This window comes from Lampetra fluviatilis, chromosome 34 (genome assembly GCF_964198595.1).
Source record: "Lampetra fluviatilis chromosome 34, kcLamFluv1.1, whole genome shotgun sequence".
Lineage (NCBI taxonomy): Eukaryota > Metazoa > Chordata > Hyperoartia > Petromyzontiformes > Petromyzontidae > Lampetra > Lampetra fluviatilis.
The window spans coordinates 1,325,305-1,347,288 of record NC_136308.1 but is presented as its reverse complement, the minus strand read 5'-3'; the positions used below and the strand labels follow the sequence as shown (position 1 = coordinate 1,347,288).

The 21,984-nt window shown below is 50.1% G+C and overlaps 1 protein-coding gene across 1 annotated transcript in view; it reads left to right on the top strand.

Moving 5' to 3' along the window:
- The window catches only part of LOC144944273 (forkhead box protein P1-like), a 345,410-nt gene that overhangs the window by 304,892 nt on the left and 18,534 nt on the right, over positions 1-21,984 (top strand). Inside the window, exons 16-19 of the mRNA XM_078872291.1 lie at positions 6,347-6,468; positions 9,519-9,588; positions 10,323-10,376; positions 21,619-21,779. Of these exons, the coding sequence (XP_078728417.1) occupies positions 6,347-6,468; positions 9,519-9,588; positions 10,323-10,376; positions 21,619-21,779 (407 nt within the window). The remainder of the gene's footprint in view (positions 1-6,346; positions 6,469-9,518; positions 9,589-10,322; positions 10,377-21,618; positions 21,780-21,984) is intronic.

Below are 21,984 nucleotides of genomic sequence, written 5' to 3'. Positions count from 1 at the left end.
TGTTGAACATCATTCGCGCCGTACGTAGCCAACCGTGGCAATCAGAGGTGCGGGTGAAGGATAACAAACTAAACACAAAAAGCAGTTCTAAATAAATGAGTTTCCAATCGAGAATGAAAGTGGCTCTGCTCCAGTGGCTTCCTCATATGATGATGGGACTTTATCTGTGTAGTGAGGTCCTATGGACAGACGATCCCCAGCCATGAAAATGTCGAGTTCATAATAACTGGCATGCGACCCCCACCACTCCTCCTCTCTCGGTTGGTCATGGACACACTGAAAATATCTTATTTCAGGTGAGCTGCATTTCAGAGCTCCTGTATGAGTTTGACCTTCAGGGAAATCTCCGTGCCCCCCTCCCCCCCCCCCGATCTCGTCGCCTCTAGCAACTCAATTCGGGTCGATCCTGGTTTGTGCTCGCGTGAGTGACAAACTTGTGCATACCAGGTAGTATAGGCGAACGCCTGCAAGGGGGGGCTGGGAGGCACCGGGGGAGTAACCTCCGATAAGGGCGGAAATGGAAAAACAAATTGGAGGTCGTAAAACTCCCAAACCATCCCAATGAAAATTCCACAATTAAGGAACTTAATCCAGACGTCGCGTGTTTTAGGACCCATCGTGGGCACTCCTCAGAACAATTAAATCGCGTGCTGCGTTTTCATAAAGCCCGACTCCCGCACACGTTGGCGGAATTCACAAGCTGTTGACAACGATGGAACGCAACGAGGCGTTCACGCAGGGGTCTGTGACCGTAATAACAACGTAGTACATTCGGTATTGGCGCTTGTCGTTTACGTAGCGCGATCACAAATGAAGGCGCTGCCGTGTTTCACAGACATGGTCGGCAGCAGTTTTACAACAGGGGGTGGTGTTGCTGATGTGTGAGTGGCAAACTCAATTGAGTTATTTTCAAATTTGGCAAAATTTTATCCAAGATGGCACTGACACGTAATGGCCTACTCTTAAAGAATTACGTCTCGGGGACCTTTTGAGGTCGACTGCGAAGCAGATGGCACACAGTGTACAGTTTAATGCACCCGCAGGGTTAACCAGGGGACCTGACAGATTCGAACCACGAAGCTCTGCGACGAGCGGCTGACGCGCTACCGCTGGCCCATGCCACCACCCCAACCATCGCTGCGAAATTTCAAAAAGCGCAGTGTGAACTAAAAAAAACATTTTGATTTTACCAGGTAAGGCCCACTGAGCTATGTAGCTCTTTTTCAGAAGCAACCTGGCCACAAATGGTCACTCAACGAAGTGGCTTATCACGTGGATATTTATCGGAGCCAAATACTCTGAACGCATTATGTTGATTCTAAATGTAAAGGGAAAACCCGGAGGAGCCGGAGAAAAAGCCATGCGACCGGGGGGAGAGAGACACGCAAATTCCAAATATACAGGGGCATCGGTGTGGACAGATTGAAGTGAATTTGTTGGGCGGTGTCAACGCGAGTTTATTTTTATTTTGCATTACAGTCTTCGTAAGGTTACTCGTTAGACATCTGTATTCTTTGACAGCGATAGACTTGACTCTCCACCAAAGGAGGGGGTGGGACCGGATGTCTGCGTAGAAACACGCCCTGAATCAGAATAGATCTTCATTTTCGTTCCTTTATAAAGCGGAGTCTGGCACGATGGCAAGCCTCGTGGCAACCGATGTTCCCAGGGGAACGTCGGTCGCCAGGAATCGTGATGCCGCTGAGCTGCAGGCGTCAACCGAGTGCTTGGGAAACCTCGCAGCCACAGCAGAGGAGCATGTGCTGGGCTCCTTGCTGTGAAGAGGCAATGCAGGCTTCTAAGAGAGAATGTCTCTCTTCTGGACAAATCACAACAACTGAACGCAATCGTTCATTACACTGACCCTCCAGAGGAAAACATACATCCTATGTTAAAACCTTAATTTTCATCATGGCAAAAAGGTCACAAAGATATCATAGGTGGTGTTGATGCCAGTGTCCTGTCTTCATAGAAGAGAGATCAAAGGTCATTTCCTGAAATGTTGCCTATTGTTCTATTTAGTTTATCTTTAGAGCAGCGCTGGTCGCGAGATGTCAACTACCTCACCTGGTATACAGGAGGACGTGGGTTCGATCCTGACCCTGACGCCTGCTGCTGTATATTTGGAGTTTTCATGTTCTTTCTCTCCGTGGTCACGTGGATTTTTCTCTGGTTCTTCCGGTTTTTCCCTCCACATTTATAAATACGCGTTTAGAGTATTTGGTTGCGATATGTTTCCACGTCATAAGCCACTTCATTGAGCTATGATTTGTTGCCAGGTCGCTTCTGAAAAAGAGCTACATCGCTCAGTGGGCCTTACCTGGTCAAATAAAAAAAATAGTTTAGTTTATTGACATGTGTAGGTTAATTCCAGGCGGTGGTTATTTTGTACCGAATTTCACCACGCGTTGTTTCCCTACGCCTCTTTAGGCCCGAGGCTCCCACGCGAAACAGAGAGTGTCTCCCAAGGCCCCCCTCGTCTGGTTGCAAATAAATTATATTGCCTCTCATCAAATCGCAGAGGTTTCCATTCATGACCGGTGATGTATCATTCAGTCTCTGAAAGTACATTATATTAAGATGGTAATTTGGCAAATTGCATCGCTAATTGGCAATCAAGAATGTAAATGTTTTAAGAAATTAACCACATCGTTAGTGGTCGATGCAGCCAAGCACCTCTCCGAAATCGTTGCAATGAATGCGACGTCACTGGTAGATCAGCGGTTTGCTGGATTGTGCGGAGGGACATTTGGCTCTCCATGGTAATGTGGAATTTTCACTTTTGGTTCAGAGGTGCCAATGGATCCGTGATACTTTGACTTAAAAAAAATGACATTCAGATGTTCCCCCAGGGCCAAGTCTTCTGGCCACATTTTGGCTCCGCGAATCTCGAGGCCTCGGCCACACCACTTGCATATGCAATAACGCGAGTGGCCGTGAGCTGACTCTCATTTGCATGGGGCTCGTCACCACGAGAAGCCTCAGGCAAGCAGATCAATCAAGTCACTCACACCCAGGTCAGACGCAATAACCACTCAGCCTCACTCGTATATATATATATATATTCTTTATTTATTTCCTTGTTAGACTTTTGCTTGCAGCCAAGGGGTAACTTGACATATGCAAATGATCGCGGGAAAGGTGGCACGGTGTGTTTGAGTGCTGCCGATGAATGGCACGCAGACACTGTACGTGTCATCGCGTGCATCGTGTGGCATTAGGGGAAGGGGGGCCATGCAGTGGTTGGTGGTGGCTTTGGGGGGGAGGGGTGGGGTGAGGTGGGGGGGGGAGGTGGAAGAGAAAAGGTTTGCTGCAATCTTTGTGAACGTCGCTTCGCCCCCCCACCAGCCCCCCCCCCCCCCCCACCAGCTCCCCCCACTCATCTCTGCACCACCCCCACTGCTCCATCCCCCATCAAAGCAGCCTACACAGGTTGTAAGTGGCATATTGAAAGGTTTCATGAAACATTTCAACATGCAAATGAATATCCTTGAGCTATTGAAGCAAGGTCAGCGTCTGGTTTCTCTCCCAGGTCAGACGCTAAGCCGCGCATGGTATATTGCTTATGACGCTAAGCCTGGCCCGCAGTCCAGATTACAAGCTCTTATCAACGGTTAAGCACTGTAATCCCCAGACAGGTCATTTTGGCAAGCTGAGCAGATCAAAGATGGACACCCCCCCCCTCCCCAAGTCTGTGTCGTTACCATGCGAGGCCGGATACGCGGCAATAGCGGCGGCGGCGGCGCGCTGGGAAGATGCGGTGTGGCGGGGGGAGCGCGCGCTGGGAAGGGAAGGAGCTCGTTTTGACGAAGGTGTTCGTGAGATATGGAGACAACGCCACGCGTCTGCCATTCCCCCCCCCCCGCCGCTTCCCGCTGTCTCGCGCGCGGAATTCCTCGCGCCCAGCGCTGCTTTGTTGAGCGCCGAAGTTTGACGATTTGTTCGGGCTATTCCCAGATTTAAAATATATATATATATATCACATCCCTCAGATAGCCGAGGGCTTCGATATTGCGGTCGACTAATTAATGCCGGTAACAGACGGATGGATCGGTTGTAAAAACGTAATGGGTTTATAATTTACAGAGCGTAACGGAGTTGCTGAATCTGAATCACCCAGTTGCTAAATCTATCGAAAAAACCTCGAAAAAATGCCGTTTGGTTACAAATATTGTCGCGTTCCAGCAGCATATAGAACGTTTGTCAATACGCACATTTAATGATAGATACTGCAGCTATTCCAGTGATACCTCAGCTGGGCAGAGAGAAAGACCCATTAAGACTTCTTGAATGTCGTCAACGAGAGAAGAACCACGATGGGCGTCATCAGAGAGGAACTGGAATGGACGCGTCCTTTAAAGGGGACGCTTTAATGATGATCAGCGCTCTTCCTTCCGATATTAGGGAGCCACTGGAGCCAAATTTAGATTGATAACTCATTTCTTCCGAACTGAATTTTGCGTTTAGTTTGTTGTCTTTTCGCCCACACCTCCGATTAGCACGGTTGGCTACGTCTGGTGCGAAAGAAGTTCAACGTATATACATACATACAATGTAGAAGGGAAGGGAAGAGAATGAGAGAGTCAGGCCAGGGATTGGGATGCTGGGGGAGCTGAGGAAGAGGGGGCGATTGCGGGAATGAAGACGAGGTCAGAGGGCAGAAGAGGAGGATGGAGACTGGCAGCCAAGGGCCTGCCGTGAAGGCCCCCCCGAGCACCCGAGAAGAAACTTCGGAGTCACGTGGAATGATTTCGCCTTTTCTTTCCTGTAGCACCCATACCGAATGTCAAGGTAAAGACGCAGCCCTGCAATGCCTTGCTTACCCCACCGCTGGCGGAAGGGCCTCGGCTAAAGGGAAATCTGGAGAGGCCAGACATCACCATTGGAACCTCATTTGCCAGTAAAAAATATGATAATTGGTTTTTTACCCTTCTATCTGGCATGTTTGCATAGACCACAATACCTGCAGTCAGTTTTTTGTTTGCATTATGACTGCAGGTATTGTGGTCTATGCAAACATGACTCCTTGTAAAAAAGGTGTCAATTTTGTTGCCAGATAGAAGGGTAAAAAAACAATTATCAGGCCAGACATTGTGAAGGGGGTGGATTACTCAAACTTTACCCCACCACGCGTGACCTGTTGATTGACTAACTGCAATGAACCCACTTATAATGCCGTGTATGCAAAGGCGGTGGTACGTGTGTGTGTGGGGGGGGGTTAAGAAACCCGCAACTGCTGTGCCACCAGGGGATGGAATCCAACCGCTGGCCTCTGCATTGCGAGGCCGTTGCCCTGGCCGTCGCTCGGCCGTGGCAGCGGTCATTGCTCTTCTCATTAATTCGTCTATCACAAAATTGAATCACTCCCGAGGCAATCGAGAATCTGAAGCATTTAATTATTTATTATCGCGGATTGAACAGCTGTGAGATTCACAAATGCATTTGTTGTGGAGGCTGATAAATAATACGGCCGACTGCAGGGGCTATTTTTATGTAAATTATTTTATTACGCATCTCATTTTTGTATGTATTGTACGCGATGTTGAAGGGTTTCTTTCGCCCCAACTTTTTCAAACAAGTTGCGCCAGTTTACATTGTCTGCATTTATTCATCTTTTAATTTAGTTTTGCATTATATTGTTATTGTTTTTCGGTGACAAACCTACACCAGCCTCTTCATTTGCATCACCCCGAGGTCTCCCTTGCAACACAGACGACGATGATGATGGTGGTGGGAAGTGTTGTTACTTTCTGTGTATTGTTGGGGGGCAGCACGTCAGGGGCCGCGCTCAAGGCCACCAGGGGGGCAGCCAGTGGCCCGCGGGGGCCTTGCGATGAAGAATGCCGTCCTAGATGGCTCCCCAGCTAATTATTAAATAACCCGTCTTCCCTACCTCGTTATACAAAGACAAAGACCCCCCGTATAGCCTTAACATTCTGTTGGGGAAAGTGCTGATAGCGAGCACCTATTTAGGCCGAGACGGTACACGAGGGGGTGGGTGGCCAGCACCACGCCCGTCCGCCTTTGTCTCCCCAGTGGCGATGTTTACACACCAAACCAGGAACTCATTTGAGGCTTAGCCGACCTTGGAGTGGCCCAGGGCAGATTGCGATATTTGGGATCGAACTCAGGCCACCGGATTTGCAGCTCGTGGGCAGGTGTCGGGCGGTGTTCGGTGGCTTGTCACTTCGCAGCATTGTGAGGGATGGCGGTGTATTGACGAAGACCGATTGTGACGATGACGGTGATGGCTTTGACGATCGTAGTATTACAGCCGTACCGCGGCAACCGCCGGCAGGAGCGTGCGGTGGACGCGTGCCCAGCGGTGGTGGCACTTGCCTTGCAGAACGCCGTGCGCCACAACCTGAGCCTGCACAAGTGCTTCGTGCGAGTGGAGAACGTGAAGGGTGCCGTGTGGACCGTGGACGAGATGGAGTTTCAGAAGCGACGGCCGCAGAAAATGACCGGGTGAGTGGGGGCGCTGCGTCACACTGCCCATCATCCCCCCCCCTCCCCCAGTATCCCACTCACCGGGGGGTGTCACAGTGGCGAAATGTTAACTACCTCGCCTGGTGTGCAGGAGTTTGTGGGTTGGATCCCGACCCTTGACGCCTGCTGTATATTTGGAGTTTGCGTGTCTCTCTCTCTCTCCCCGTGGTCGCATGGATTTTTCTCCAGGTCCTCCGGTTTTTCCCTTCACATTTAGAATCCTTACATCGCGCGTTTAGAGTATTTGGCCACTGTACATTCCACATGGTCAGACACTTCGTTGGGCTATCTTATGTGACAACCAGGTCGCTTCTGAAAAAGCTTAAAAAGACCTATACAGCTCAGTGGGACCTTACCTGGTAAAATAAAAAATAGTTTATAATAATCGTAGTAATGGTGAAGGTGCAGTCCGGCAATTTCTCTCTCGCTCCACTTTTGGCAGAAGGACCTCAACAAGGAGAGAGCTCGAGAGAGACCTCAAGCGCCTATTGTTGGCCTACTCTTCCACGATATCTTGGGAAGATGTGGGGAGTGCCCACAGTTTACCCCACCGCACGCCACCTGCCGAGACGCCAACTGTGGAGTGCAGTGCTGGGTGGGCAGGGTCAGTGGCAATGTGGAAGCCTCGACAAAAAGGAATAGAGGTCCTCAAGCCTGGACATGGTCCTGCAATAAATCGAGGCAGAGAGGTGATGGTACGGATGGCTGGGGAAATGAAGCTCTCAACAATTGGAGCAGTGGAGTGTAGACTGAGATGAGAGGGGAGAGGTTGGAGAGTGCGTGGAGGGGAGTAGAGTGAGATGAGAGGGGAGAGGTTGGAGAGTGCGTGGAGGGGAGTAGAGTGAGATGAGAGGGGAGAGGTTGGAGAGTGCGTGGAGGGGAGTAGAGTGAGATGAGAGGGGAGAAGTTGGAGAGTGCGTGGAGGGGAGTGGAGTGAGATGAGAGGGAATAGATAGGAGAGTGAGTGGAGTGGAATAGAGTGAGATGAGAGGGGAGAGGTATGCAAGGGTGTGTCTATGGAAGATCTTGGAAGACGGTGAAAGTGGCGATGTAGAAGTTGACTTACCGAGCGAGTCATTCATCTATTTTGTGTAGCTTTTGTGCGAATGCTGACAGCGGCTTTTGGCAAGCTATAGAACAAAGACGGCATCGCGCGCTTTCAGATGCGATTCTGCGGCCGTCTGGAACGCTCTTCCAATATTAGGAAACCACTGGAGCTATGCACGTTACAGGAGGGATGTTGGCAGTGACGGACTCACTCGGATCACTGTCCACTGTCACAGATGCCTGCCAAGTACATCGCGGCATGGCGTAGAGTGATTTTTGTTGTTTAAACACTGGCTGGAATACACGCCAGTACCGTTGACATGAACAACATTGGCTTACAACAGAGAGATGTGTATAGCAGAGTAAGAGATTTAAATGGTAGAATAACTCTTGTGGCAAGTATGCGGGCATCGTGCTTGAATTATTATTAAGATCGCAGAACATTTTTTCATTTGATAATAATAACAATAATTCCAATTGATTTACCCCCGGAAAGCAAGCTGGTAGGTCAGTGAACGGGCCCGAAGTTATGAAAGCGTGGTACTGTTCGATCCCAAAAGGATGTAGACCACACTGTTCGTGCGCACAAAAACAACAACAACAACAACAACTGCCTAAACACTGAAGAAAGAATACAGGAAATTTATCATTTCCCCCGAATATTTCTTCGTACTTAAATTGGCTCATGGAATCTATATACAATCTATGACACCGGCTAAATGTATACAGCCGTGCGATGCACGCGTTACTGATATTCAATTGTATTCGATGTAAAACCCACCCCGATTAAATGCGCCTTATATATACGTGTGCACATCAGCATTGTGTTTGTGTGGGTGTGGGGGCGGCGCTGCGGCGCTACAACACCCACTGCACCGATCTCCACTCTCCCCGGTACAATTCCTGGCCGTAATCAACAGCACGTGCGTCGCTTGGCGTCTGAACCTGGCCAGTACCTCCCTTCAAGTCGACCCGACTTAACATTGATGCTCCCTGACGTGTATTGACATCGTCTCTGGGGAGACAAAGGTGGCTCGGGGTGCACGGTGCCAGCTACACCGCGCCACACGCCTGTGCCCGCGACGGTCTTTGTCGCGGCTAAGACGAGCGCGTTTGTTCACGCGCGCGCACCGTATTTGTTCACACGCGGTGCAGTTTATTTATTCCCCGGATGATTCCTATGCTCTCTCGGAGCTCTGGGTGTTTATTAACAAGGCAATTCGTGAGTGTCCCGAGAGCGTGTTCCCACTTAATTCCGTACAGCCGCGTATTAATATTTCTGCAATCAAAATCAATTGCTCGAGCGAGCGTCGGATTACTTCCAGGGACGTGCCGCCAACGGCACGCGCCCCCTGATCGCGCGTCGCTCGGCTCTAAATGCGCGCCTTTAACCCCCCCACCCAGCTCCCCCCCCCCTCGTTCCCTGGCACACGCACGCAGGCACACACACACGTGCGTACGTGCGTGTGTGCGTGCGTGGGTGCGTGTGTGTGCGTGCGTGCGTGTGTGCGTGTGTGTGTGCGTGCATGTGTGCGTGCGTGTGTGTGTGTGCGTGGGTGCGTGCGTGCGCCACAAGTGCCGCCCGCGTTTTGTTATGGAAAGAAATAAATAATTGCCGCCCCTCCCAGCCCGCAATGGCACAAACTGCATATTTACTTGTCAGATTGTAAAAATGCAATTGGATTTAATGCACCTGTCAAATTTACAACGGCGCCGTTCCAAGATTCATGTGCGCGCCGCGTGTCAGGCGGCGATAATGAAAAGCACAAACGATCGCCCGGCTCCGTTCAATCGCGCCGATGTGCATTTAAAGAGCGCGTGTGCGCCCCTAATAAAGCTCTCGCGCTTTTACTCCCATCGCGCCTCTTCCTGCGCGTGTGCGTCGGAACGCGTAACTCGTTCGGACGCGGCCCGCTTGATTTACGGAGTGCGATTTCTTGGCCGTGTTTGTTTGTGTGTCTGCGTGCGCGTCTCTGGTGCAGGAGCCCTTCACTCGTGAAATCTATGCAGACCGGACTGGGATACGGAGCTGCGTTAAATGCAAGTTTGCAGGTCAGTTGTTACATCCAGCAACATCAGGTCATCATCATCATCAGCAGCAGCAGCATCATCTTAAATAGCTCTCCCACGTGTTCTTTGGGTCGTACCGCGTGTTGCTCAGCATCATATCCGACGTTTTTCGCTCTGAAAGCTTCTTCAGGAACTGAATCTATTTCCTCCTGGTAGAGGTGAGTAGGAAGCGTCCCCTAGCATGTGGAGCGAAACGTCGGACATTGAGCCGAGCAACAACACGCAGTTCAACCCGAAAACCCGTCGGAGATCTCTACAGCACAGACACAAAAGCACAAAAGCCTCCGCAGTAGTATCGTCATCATTTATATTTTATTAACACCAGGTGAGAGCCCATTGAGACTAGAAATCTCTTTTTCAAGGGATACCTGGTTCAAAAGAGCACCAATGGTTAAAGGCAGGGCGAAAGACCATCACACAGAGTGTGAAGCATCGTCATCGTCATCAGCATCACCGTCGATAACTTTTTTACAGAGCACTTAACAAGCAGATGAAATTTCACCATCTCGAATGAACATTGTGTCCACGAAGCATACTGCCATTTCTTGAAAGAAAATAACACGCGGGGTGTCCCTGAAAAACAGATGCACATCTTAGTGGGTTCTCTCGTGTTTGAAGTTTGATCAGTAGTAACGACGACAACAAGTTTGATCAATATAACGTCGACAACAAGACTAATTCCTTACAACCCTTTGTCAATCCACTGCTGAATGAAGGCCTCCCAATGCTGTGTCAGTCATGGGGTTGTTGGACCATACTTCACCATGCTGGTCAGTACGGGTTGGCGTCGGGGTGGGCCAAAAGCAAACGGTTCAGATAACATTCACCACCGTGGCTGGAAATCGAACTCGGGTCAATGAATGGGTGCAAAACACAGTGCGCTAACTGCTGTGCCACCACTCCGCCCTAGTCTTAATGCTGTCCTCAAAGTATGAAAATCACCAATGATTAAAAACTGGAAACCGTTATTACAATTAGTCATGGAGAAATGATACCACTTCTTTATTAATGCGGTAAATTATCACTGGGTACCATGGTTCTATGTGAACCAGAGTGCCTGTAGAATGCCCACATAATCGAGGGGATGACACTGAAACGCACCTATGGGCGGGTGATTAAAATGCGAATTCATAACAAATTCCACCGCCATTGGTAATATGCGACAATGTCTCAGGGCCATAATGAAGGTTTTTGTTGTAAATGTTGTGGGTTTATTCTCCAACACAGCGGTGTGCTGAAGTTGTTACTCATTGGCATGTTTGGTTTACTTGACAAAATTGGTGTGGGTTAACGACACGTTTCTATTTACGCGATTTAACCACGAAAAAATGCCTTCATTATGAATAACATTGGTTGCGAAAGCCTACCACGTGTTAACATGTTTGAGGGCCACAAATAGCCATTGTCCACGTGGATGTGGAGACATGTAACAAGTAATGATATCCCTGCTGGAGCTTGAGCACACTTGTTATCGATGGGAAATGAGAATATTAAGATAGGCAAGTTGCAGAGCAACCTTTAAGGAAGCTGCTGAATGTTGCATACAGGGTAATAATGCTTAGAGAGTCCCGGCATTCCTCGAGGAGATAAGGATGAGCAACGTGGAAGTTCAGAGTAGAACTTGGGATATGTGTGGTAGGGAGGAAGAGCAGAATACCAGCGAAGGAATTGCGGCGGTTTCTTCGCACACGGGACAAAGTAGGACAACTGATGCCAGAAAGGAGTAAACTTTAAGTCTGGAGTTTGGAGAGAAAATTGCTGCTTTCATGCAACTACAGGATCTATCAGGAGGTGGGAAGCAATCACAGGAATGTGTGAACGTCAGCGCCGATGGTGCTGTTGAAGAGTAGCTGGAGCCAAGGAGCGATTGAGACGCTCACCTTGCCGTGCCCGGTTGATTGAGAGTTTTGTTTTTTTCTCCAAGATACTGCAGTAGGAGTAAAAGTAACAAAAGGTCATGCGATCCTCATTCCCAGCTGCCACAATCTGCGCTAAAGCTCCGGCACCGTTGCATTGCGTGAACGCCGACGCCCGGCGGGGAGACAAACGTGGCGGCGGCGCGCGTTCTGCGCCGCCTCACGCAATAGGCGCCCGTCCCAAATAGCCGTCGGAAAAAGAAGACAGTCTTTTGTCTGCTCCGCAGCAGGAACGCTCGGTTGTGCGGCCGCAGCTGCTTGCACGCACCACCCGACAACATCGCAAAGCGGAGGCGCCAGCTGCGTCTGAGCGGCGGAACTCGTTCACTCGCTCGGAGCGAGCGAGAGCCATCCCCGAGCCCACGCACCGCTCATATGCAAACATGATTCCGATTGATGCCGCACACTTTAACTTTAAGCTTAAATAAGGGCACTGTATGTCGCACTTAGTCTGGCATGAATGTTAGATAAGTTAGTAGCCTTCCCGTTTGCATTGATTACGTTAAGCGTGGGTGTTGTGTGCGGTGGCGTAGCGGTTAGCAGACACCGCGCTTCGAACCCGGCGCCCCGAGTTCGATTCCCGCTCACTATCAACATCAGTGACCAATATCTGAACAGGTCCTGGGCCTCTCCTATAGGCCGACTGAGCGTTAAGTGAGTACCTGGTGTGGCGGTGCGTAAACGTCAGCACCGGGGAAACCAACGGTGCGAGTGCGTGGTGCTGGCCCTCCCACCCCTTGTGGGCCGTGCCAGCCTTCGTAGGCGCTACTCGCTAACAGCACTTGCCACTTGCCACAGCTCCCTTTTTTGTGTGGGGATTGGTGGTGCAGTGCTTCACACACTGCGATATGATCCCATGAGCCAGGTTCAATCCCTGGCCTTGCACAACATCAGGCGGTCAAGTCACACTTAACCCAATCCTGGCCTCTGCTTCGCTAACTTTGCATCAGTACGTGGTAGTTTTACATCAGTGTTACGAAGACACAGGTCGCCAGGCATAGCGGTGGCTATAACATCCCTGCATGGGTCGTGCTGGACATGATATGTGCTCGCTAACAGCACTACGTTTCAACATTGGTCAAGGATGTGTGAGTAAATGTATGATGCGCGTATGTTGGTGTGTGTGTATGTTTGTGTCACTTTGTGCGTTGATGTGTACGGCGTTCCATTTCATTAAGGACATTATCGTCCGTAAAATGTCATACCCCTTAAACGAAAATGGGCATTATTTATGAACGCAATCACGGCTCGGTTACATTAGCGATACGCCAAAAGACAGACCAAAAAATTGTTCTAAATGTTCCAAAGCCAAGGGTTCTATTATTACCCATTCCCTTTTCATCTAAATATAGCGGAGAGATAATTATAAAGGTGATGTGGTGCCTGGTGGTCCTTGTGACACTATCGGTGCTTAATTATTAACGAGAAACCCTGCACACTATTGGAATCACATTGCTCCTTACGGATTATCTACGTTGTATATTCCACTGCACAAATCAAACGAACGCTTTTTATTATTCCCAATTAATACGTTTGAAGAAACGTATTTTCGTTGTGTTTAATGGAGTAGAATGTCACGTGTGAATTAAGTCGCGTTCATACAAACAATCGGTTAACTATTTGTGTAATTATTATTTGCAGCCCGTTGTCAATTCCACTGCTGGATAAAGGCCTCCCCCACACCATTGTCAGTCATGGGGGTTGTTTGACCATACTTCACCACGATGGTCAGTACAGATTTTGAGAATGGGGGGGGGGGCAGAGCTGGTTCAGATGACATCCACCGCCGATGTTAGCTCAGCGGTGGCCAGGAAATCTAATTCACCTCGCAGGATTCATTGCACAGTGCGCTAACTCCTGCGCCGCCACTCCCCCTATAGATATTTCGAACCAAGGGTGGGACATTGCTAAGTCAAGGTCCAGAGGTCATCACGGCCAATGCTGCTGATGCCATCGTTTTCTTCCTTAATAACGTTTATTTATCTTGCACTATATCATTCCAAATATTCTGAGACTCTTTGAACCCTCGGTTGTTGCAGAGTCAACACAACGTCCAAGGACCGTCATATCTCACGATGTTTACAAACGTGTGGCAGGAGCCGTGGCTTTATTTAGAACAGACAAGAGCCAACAAACATCGCGTTTCTTTTGAAAGGGAGACCTGGGGTAATATTATTTTTTAAATATATATGTTGTATAAACTAGTTTAGCTCAGACAATTTTGTGAATTCTATATTTATATTTGTTTAGCTTTTCACAAATCGGTACTTAATTTATAGACCCTGGTTGTGGGATACTGATGGGCCTCTGTCATCTAAATCACTCTATTTTTGTTACCGCTTTCTAAACCTGTGAAGCGCCTTGCCTTAAGGCACTCTTTAAACATGAAACAAGATAAGAGTCGAACCCCAACGAGGATTTGAACTCGCAAACCGCCTGATTGCGAGGTAAATGTGTTTCAACTGATGCCTCACTCTGTAATGTGTGTACATAGTGTATGTAGCCAAACACATCCCCACGTCACCAGCTGCACGTTGACACAAAGATCACCGTCCTACTTTCTTTAATAACCGAGATCTCTCTGTCCAAACAAACAGACAGATACAAAGACGTAATGACAGAATGTGAAAAACGGCTTTGGAACACTCATAGAACATCCTTAAGAGCATCCGTTATCTCTATTTTATTTTCAATTAAAAGTCTCGCCCCCGTTACCCATGTTTTTTTGGTTTTAATCGGTGGTTGTAGCAGCATCTCAGGCACACTGACAAATAAATTGTACCGTCATTGTCAGCTGAAATAACCGCACGAGCAGTCCTCCGCATGCGAGGACCACGACTAGCGGTGTCAAAGTGGCCACCGAGGATGAGATTCACCAACATACAAAGACAAAGATCCCCCGTATAGCCTTAACAGACTCTTGAGGCAAGCGCTGTTAGTGAGTAGCACCTATGAAGGCCGGAACAGCACACGAGGGGGTGGGTAGCCAGCACCACGCCTGACTGTCTTTGTCTCCCCAGTAGCGATGCTTGCACACAGCACCAGGTACTCATTTGAGGCTGAGTTGGCCTAGGGGAGGTCCACGAGCAGTTCAGACAATGCTCACTGGTGTTGGCCGTGAGCAGGAATTGAACTGGGGTTCGCTGGATTCGTAGCGCAGCGCGCTAACCGCACACACACGCATGCAGTAACATGAATGTGTGCAGCGCACGGAGCATTGCATGTGGGGCATTAGGCATTCTTCAGTGACCCCAACGCTTTTGGCCATAATGTGCCATGACAGCTCCTGTTTATGATGATGCTCCTGATTGAAGAGTGGTCGGCCACCATGAAATTTTCACGCAAATGAAGGCGCGGTCCTGAAAATTTAATACGCGCGGAGCACTCTGATTAAATTGTAGCCAAAGTTTGAAAGCGGCGTGGTCAGCGCACGCCCTATCACGGTGTGTACCGTCTCGGCCCCGCGACGCGGTGCTAAACAATACCCCTTTGTTTTAATCGTGGGCAGCCGCGCAGAGTCTCAAGCCCCTCCGTGTCTTCTCAGGAGGGTCCTGCTTGTGCATTGTGCGATACCTGGCCAAGTGTTTTTTGAGCCACCACCCCGAGAAAAAACGACACCACTGCGAGAACGCTGCCGGCCGCTTGCGAGTGGGAAAGCGCCCCACCATCCACCGTGCGCAGAGCTCGGCAGCCTACTTCCTGTACTGCCTCGACTCGCGGTGATCGAAACGACGGCTTCTGTGGCCTCCCGGCAGTCTAAATGGGGCCGACCGCAGTCAGTCGGTCGATCGGCAGGTCGCGCGTGTGGCGGGGTAAAGCGTGGGCACTCTCACCTCTCTCAAGACGTCTGGCCAGCGTGGAAGAGTAGGCCAAACACCTGGAGCTCCCTCTAGTGGAGGCCCTTCCGCCAGCAGCGCCGCGAGCGAGGCATTGCGGGGTCTGCGCCTCTATCGATTGTGTGTGTTTACCGAGGGTGAAAAAGCTCTATTAAGCCGTTGTTCATCACAACCGTTATCATTGCAGTTAATTTGGGGACAATTGGCGTGTTCCGTGAAGGCTGTGCCCAGGATTAAATGCATTGTTATTATTGATGATAATGTGTTCTAGTGAATAGTTGGAAACTCCATTGTGCGCCGGGTGAGAGTGATTCGCTTGCTTTGGCACTCACAACAATGAGCCGGGCAGCAGGAGTGCATGAAATATTCGTCTTCCTTAATGTGTTATGCAAATTCGCTATTAATTAAATATTCCTCTTACAATGCGCCCCATATAAATGAATTAAATATTTTTTTCCCAATGAACAAACACCAAATGCACAGTTAAGATTACGCTCAAATAGAATTATAATTCATTAAATAATTGCAATCACGCGATATTAGTCACATCCCCGCGGGATTAAATGGATTCCTTAATTATATTTAGACGGGAGGATCCGGTATTTACGGAACATTAAGCCATCGTCAGTCCGAGGGACATCCACTGCGGAGACGGAGCGATCAAATCAGCTGACGTGCAGGGTGCTCGTCGGATGATTACACTGTGGGATCATTGTAGGCCGCGGTGCCTTGGGGAGGCCTTCATCCAGCAGTGGATTGAACGTGGCTAACGATGACTGTGATGAGGAAAACCATTCTCAATCCGCTGCCAAGCCGTGGCCTTGTCCACGCTGGCGATGGTTTCACCGCTGCACCGCTCCTTGGCGCCCCTACGAGCAACGCGACCAATTCTAGTCCACTCCGCTCAGTGCCCTGCGTGGGTGGGCGAGTTCGCGTGTGAACACAGCCACACGTCGACTGCCTTGGCAGCGCAAGATAAGCGCACGTGAATATGCACACTCGCACCGTTCATCGTGAACGCTGCCGTCACCATCGGCTATGGTCAATACACTGCTGGATGAAGGCCTCTCCCTGAGCCGTCGGCATTCCGCCAAACACAATGTCCAAGGACTGCGGCCGCTGCTTTATCGGAAAAAAATATGAATACGTAGGCAAGACGTTTCGGACGATGGCTCTACTTCAGAGCACGGAGAAAACGTGTCTCTTTTTGCAGATGACAATATTGGTAACAGGCATCATAGCAATACGGGTAGGTGATCGAACAGTGTTAGGTCCTCATTTGCAATGCATTTCTTTAGTTTCCTCTCACACACGACGATCCTTCGTGAGAAGAAATTGGCCAAACATACGAAGTTACTTCCATACAAAGGAGGCTTTGCATCTCATTGTGGCTTCCCTGGATGTATAGAAGACATCGCAGTCGATTGCGGCGAGAGTGGTGGGACAGCGGTTAGCTCACTGTGCTGTGGACCCCAAATCCCCCCCCAATTCAATTCCCATCCCTTCACCAACCCGCACTGACCGGCATGGTGAAGTATGGTCAAACAACCCCCGTGACCCACACGGTGTCGGGTAGGTCTTCATCCAGCAATCGAGGCCTACCACGCCTTCGTTCTCTCTGTCTACCACGGCCTTCGTTCACACTTTTAGCCACTACGGCCTTCGTTCACTCTTGTCCACCACGGCCTTCATTATCTCTTGTCTACCACGGCCTTCATTCACTCTTGTCTACCACGGCCTTCGACAGTGCTGCTGTTTGTTTTGGGCCGTTGGCATTTTTGGCCTTTGGGCAACCGCCGAGGCTGCGCATGGCGGTCACCACGAGCTCACACCTCTCTTGAGCAGCGAGACGCAGGCCCTGATGTTGACCACTGTCCGTGCGCAGCGCAGCCGCTACATCAGTCGTGGCACAGAGGTCATGTGTACTCAGCCCACGGCCACCTGGAAACACATCCCATGAAGGTTACAATCAATGCATTGCTCTGGGGTGGCTTTGGGGCTCCCAGCCTTCGCTAATGAACACTCCAGTACAGAGGGGGGGTCTGCCTGGCGAGCTCAGGATTATAATAATGATGATGCTCTTCACATCGAATGATTAAGACATTTGGTATTCGCGCCATTTGCATAGCAAGCGGCCATCACGAATGCGCTCCGTTTCACTGACGTAGCCCGCAGCAGTTCCACGGTAGGAGGCGACGTTGGCATCTTTAACGTCTCTTGTGTTTGGCTACCAAGGTGGCCGCTGGGTTTGAACCGCGAACATCTGCAACGAGCAGAAGAGTGCGCTACCGCTTGGCCACTTTACCGCCAATTGTTTAGAGCTCCGAGACAACAGACGCGATCCTGGGGTAACATCCAGGTCTTAGCCACGCATGACTAAGCCAGCTCTTCCAGTGCAGCGAGTGGATGATCTCAGCCCAGTCCCCAATGATTCCACACACACACGCGCGCGCACAAGCAAAAACAACACGTTTGTTACTCTATGGGAATTGCACATCCCATTGGCCGGACGCCCTTCTGGGAATGATGTTTTTCAGCAGCATTGGTTTAATACGCACAACACTCTTTGTGCCACGTCCAGTGTCTCATCAGCAGGGTCAGGGCTTGCTTTAACCAGAGTAAGCCCCAAACGCTTTCCTGAATGTCCCTTTGGCTCGATTCACATCGTGACGGATGTTTCTTCTCATGAGAAAAAAGTAAAAAAATTGAAATTTTAAACTCAAAGTCATGCCAACGTCACTGTCGACTTCGCAATGGGTGTTTCTTTTCAGGCATGATCTCGAGCGACGATCGTTTAATCAGCGTTGCGTAAATACATAATTGCAGGGGCATGACAAGTGCTCAGCGTGATGTGAATATTCATAGGCTGCGCGGAGTGGAAAATGTTTCCATAATTGCGATTATCGGCAGCGGCTGCTGTTGCGTCACAGCGGATTACGGTGCTGGTGAGGAAACTATTCACACCGGACCACCAGAATGTCTCAAAAAGCACGCGCTATCAAAACTTCCACCCCTGTTGTTTAGCACGCCGCACGAGATAATGGTATCGCTTCATTTTCACGTTTCACCACGGTTGAAGATTACTCAGACGATAGCGGTGTAGTGGCGGTAACGGTCCTGGAGAACCCGGTTCAGTACACAGTGATCATAACAATAATCATATTTTATTGAATTGTAATAGTTAGTTTTGTATAGCGTCGTTCATGCAAATTACGTAATTTTTGCACAGAGGCGCGGGAAATCCCAGACGAGCGGGGGAAAGGCTTCCAGATCCCGTGCAAACAAATATCCAAAGCTCTGTGGTCCTCCTATATTGGGATGTTTGACCAACTCCACTCCTGAATGTGTGTATACACATGCGGGTAAAGCGGAGAACCCAGAGAGAACCCACTCGTGCGAGCGGGTCAACACTCCATCCCCGTACAGATGTAGATTAGCCCACTTGCTGTACTGCTATCGTAGCCTGGCAAGCCAGGAGTTGGCAACCTCAACACCCACGGGTATGGAGTTTCATGAATGTGTGCGTAACCCACCAACCCTTGCCACCGGTGTGCTGGATGAAAGGTGTCTTGGTGTTGCCGTAATCGTTCTGTTGTTGAGGCATCTGTCTTGGGAAATCTGTAAGTCTTGCTGCAACATTCCAGTTTTAGTTGTTTCACGATGCGCCACTCAAGACAATGTATTTATATGCATGCTTCCCATCTTCTGACATCGTGACATATTAGTCTTCCCAGGATATGTCCCGGGTTATTGTTTTTTGTTGACCCTCAGAGTTGGCACCAGTCGCAACTGGTATTAGAACACGGACGAAACATCTCCCTTGGGTTGACTTAGCCCAAAGTGATCACCCCGTGCAGTGGCTAGAGAACGGTGGACAGGTATGCATGTTGGTGGCCATTGGCTACTAATGGAATGGTCTCAGGTCAGTTTTTAATTACCGCTAAGGCTGCAGAGATTAACTGCACCCATGATGCAATAAATTATGATTTAGGCACAGAATTAAATGCAAGAATGTTTTTAAAATATATTTTTTTGCTGCATGTAGCAGCCTCTGGAGTGGTCTTTTGAGCTTAAACACGAATAACAAAGCATGTAGTCTTGCACGCATGCACATTGGTGTGTTTATCGTTAACGTAAGAATCAATATTCATCGATAACATTTGACATCGCGCTATAATAATTCATAATATTATAAATTACTGACACTGTATGAATGAGCACCATCTAGCATTTGGCGGGAGAGGCGTGTTAAGGTGCTGTCATCGTGCAGGCAGCGTTAATTTAGCCGCTTGACGATATCCGTCCACCCACCCACGGTCATTGTTGACGAATAATGATCTTCACTAATTTCGTCAACTAAATCGACCCTTCTCTCCCGGGCCCATTCCCTGACGCGGGGCTCTGACAGCCGCGGTAATTCCAGAAGGGCCTCCGTCGTTCGTCTCACGACAGCGACAGCGGCGGTTAAACTCAAAATAAAGAATACATTTACGACAATAAAACAAAAGGTAGAAAATAAATCCATCCGTCTGAATAAGCGGCGTGCAGCGTACCTCCCCGGTGCCACGGGTAAACTCGCGGAGAGCAAACGCGTGCCCCTTAATAATTCACGCTTTGGCTTGAAGGGACAGTCTGTCGTTTCGCCGGCCCTAATGCAAGGAGGCGTCGTGGAAGACTGCTTGGGCCCCTTGGGTTCGGAGCGTGGCCCGAAGCCTTCCCCGCCCGTGGAAGCATGATGATCGCGTGAAACTGAGCGGCGTGGCTTTCCCAAATCCTTGATGGTCCTGGTTGCCCTCTTGAACCAACCAAGTCGTCCCAATTAGCAGCGACTCAAACAAACAAGTGCGTTGGGAGGGCTGCGAAGTAGGGCAGGGTGATACCTGCAGGTACCGCGTCCAATACCCAAAGTAATGGGATTGCTGCTGATTGTGGCATGCATCACGCCAGTGTCTCGGTCCCGGCAACGATAATTATCGTGTACAAGTGTCTTGTGCTTCATTGGGCTCGGGGCAGTATGCATTTCCATTGGCAGCCCAGGCACGCGGTAGAAATTCCACATTCGTATCGCAGAGGATAGGGATGTTGGAATGGGTAGCACACTGGCCTTGCAATCCAGAGGTCCCCGGTTTGACCCCCTGCCGCAGCCGGTAAAGGATTAATAAATACCCATGAACGCCTCTGTCCTCGCAGCAGTAATCAGAATCAGATTCTTTATGTGTGGGTACTCCTACCTTCTGCCAGACATTCTACCAACATGGAAGAGTAGGTCATATCACCCTGTAGTGGAGGCCTTTCTGCCAGTGGTGGCATGATCAATTAGGTACAGAGCTGCACCTTTACCTTTGGCACCTTATGGCAGTCTTTTGTCTCCCGAGCAAAACGTATTTTTAAACAATGTCAAAATGTCCCTTTGTTTTTCAACACTCCTCTTGTTTTGCTGTAAACAGAATCATTCGGCCCATCTGCCCACGACGTGACTCCTTGATTTGATTGGCTTTGTCAGGTGCCACGGTGGCGAGATGTTAACTACCTCGCCTGGTATGCAGGACGCGGTGGGTTCTATACCAACCTTGACGCCTGTTGCTGTATGTTTGGAGTTTGCGTGTCTCTCTCCCCGTGGTCGTGTGGATTTATCTAGGTCCATGCCTCTAGAGTGTTTGGCCGCTCTACATTTACATGTGATATTCCACTTTGTTGAGCTATCATTTGTGGCCAGGTCGCTTCTGAAATAGCTACATAGCTCAGTGGGCCTTACCTGGTGAAATAACAAAAATATATTCTGCACACATGCAGCCGGGCATGCTTCTGGCCACACCACCCCTCTTCAGTTGCCATGCGCTACTCGCTGACAGCACTTGCCCAACAGTCTTTTAAAGGCTTTCTGGGTGATTTTTGTCTTTGTGCATGAAAAGCAGTGCCATTGTGAGCTCCTAAATGAAAGTGATCTGAGAGTGAGGCATGCGCCTTAACTGAGCAGCCGAGGCAAGATTAGGGGGCTACGCTTAAAAGAAGGGGGGGGGCGGTGGCAGTCCGCTGGCGTGTGTTTTGGCGGGCGCGTGTGCGCACGCTGCAACCACCGCACCTAAAAACACCTAAGTTTGATTCCCAGCCACGGAAAATTGACGGCGTCGGTGTCATCGAGCGTCGCGTCACAGCTCGCCCCCCCCCCTCCCCCTCGCGAGTGTACAAGACTCCATCGTATTTGGGGGTCGGTGGCACCCGTGGCGGTGCGCCGTCGTCGTTGTCCGCGCTGTGCGCAGGCGGCGCTGGCGGAGACGAACCTGCCCCTGCTGGGCGGGCTGGGGAACCCGGTGACGGCGGCGGCGCTCATGGCGAGCCACGAGGAGCTCAACGGACTCCTGGAGCACGCCAGCAGCAACGGCAGCGGCAGCAGCGCCGGCCACTCGCCCCCGCACGCGCTGTGAGCCCCGCTTTGAACACGCACGCCGTCGCGCTCCTCGCGCGTCTGAACGCGGTTTCGCACGTGTGCCCGCTTCGCCGTTTGCATCGTCCTTGTGCTGCTCGCCTTTTAGCGACCCTTGGTCCGGCGCTGGTCAGACGAGGCCTGCACCAGAGGCTGCCTCTGGTGCAGGCAAACCCCATCGCTGCCAATCCACACGGTTTAG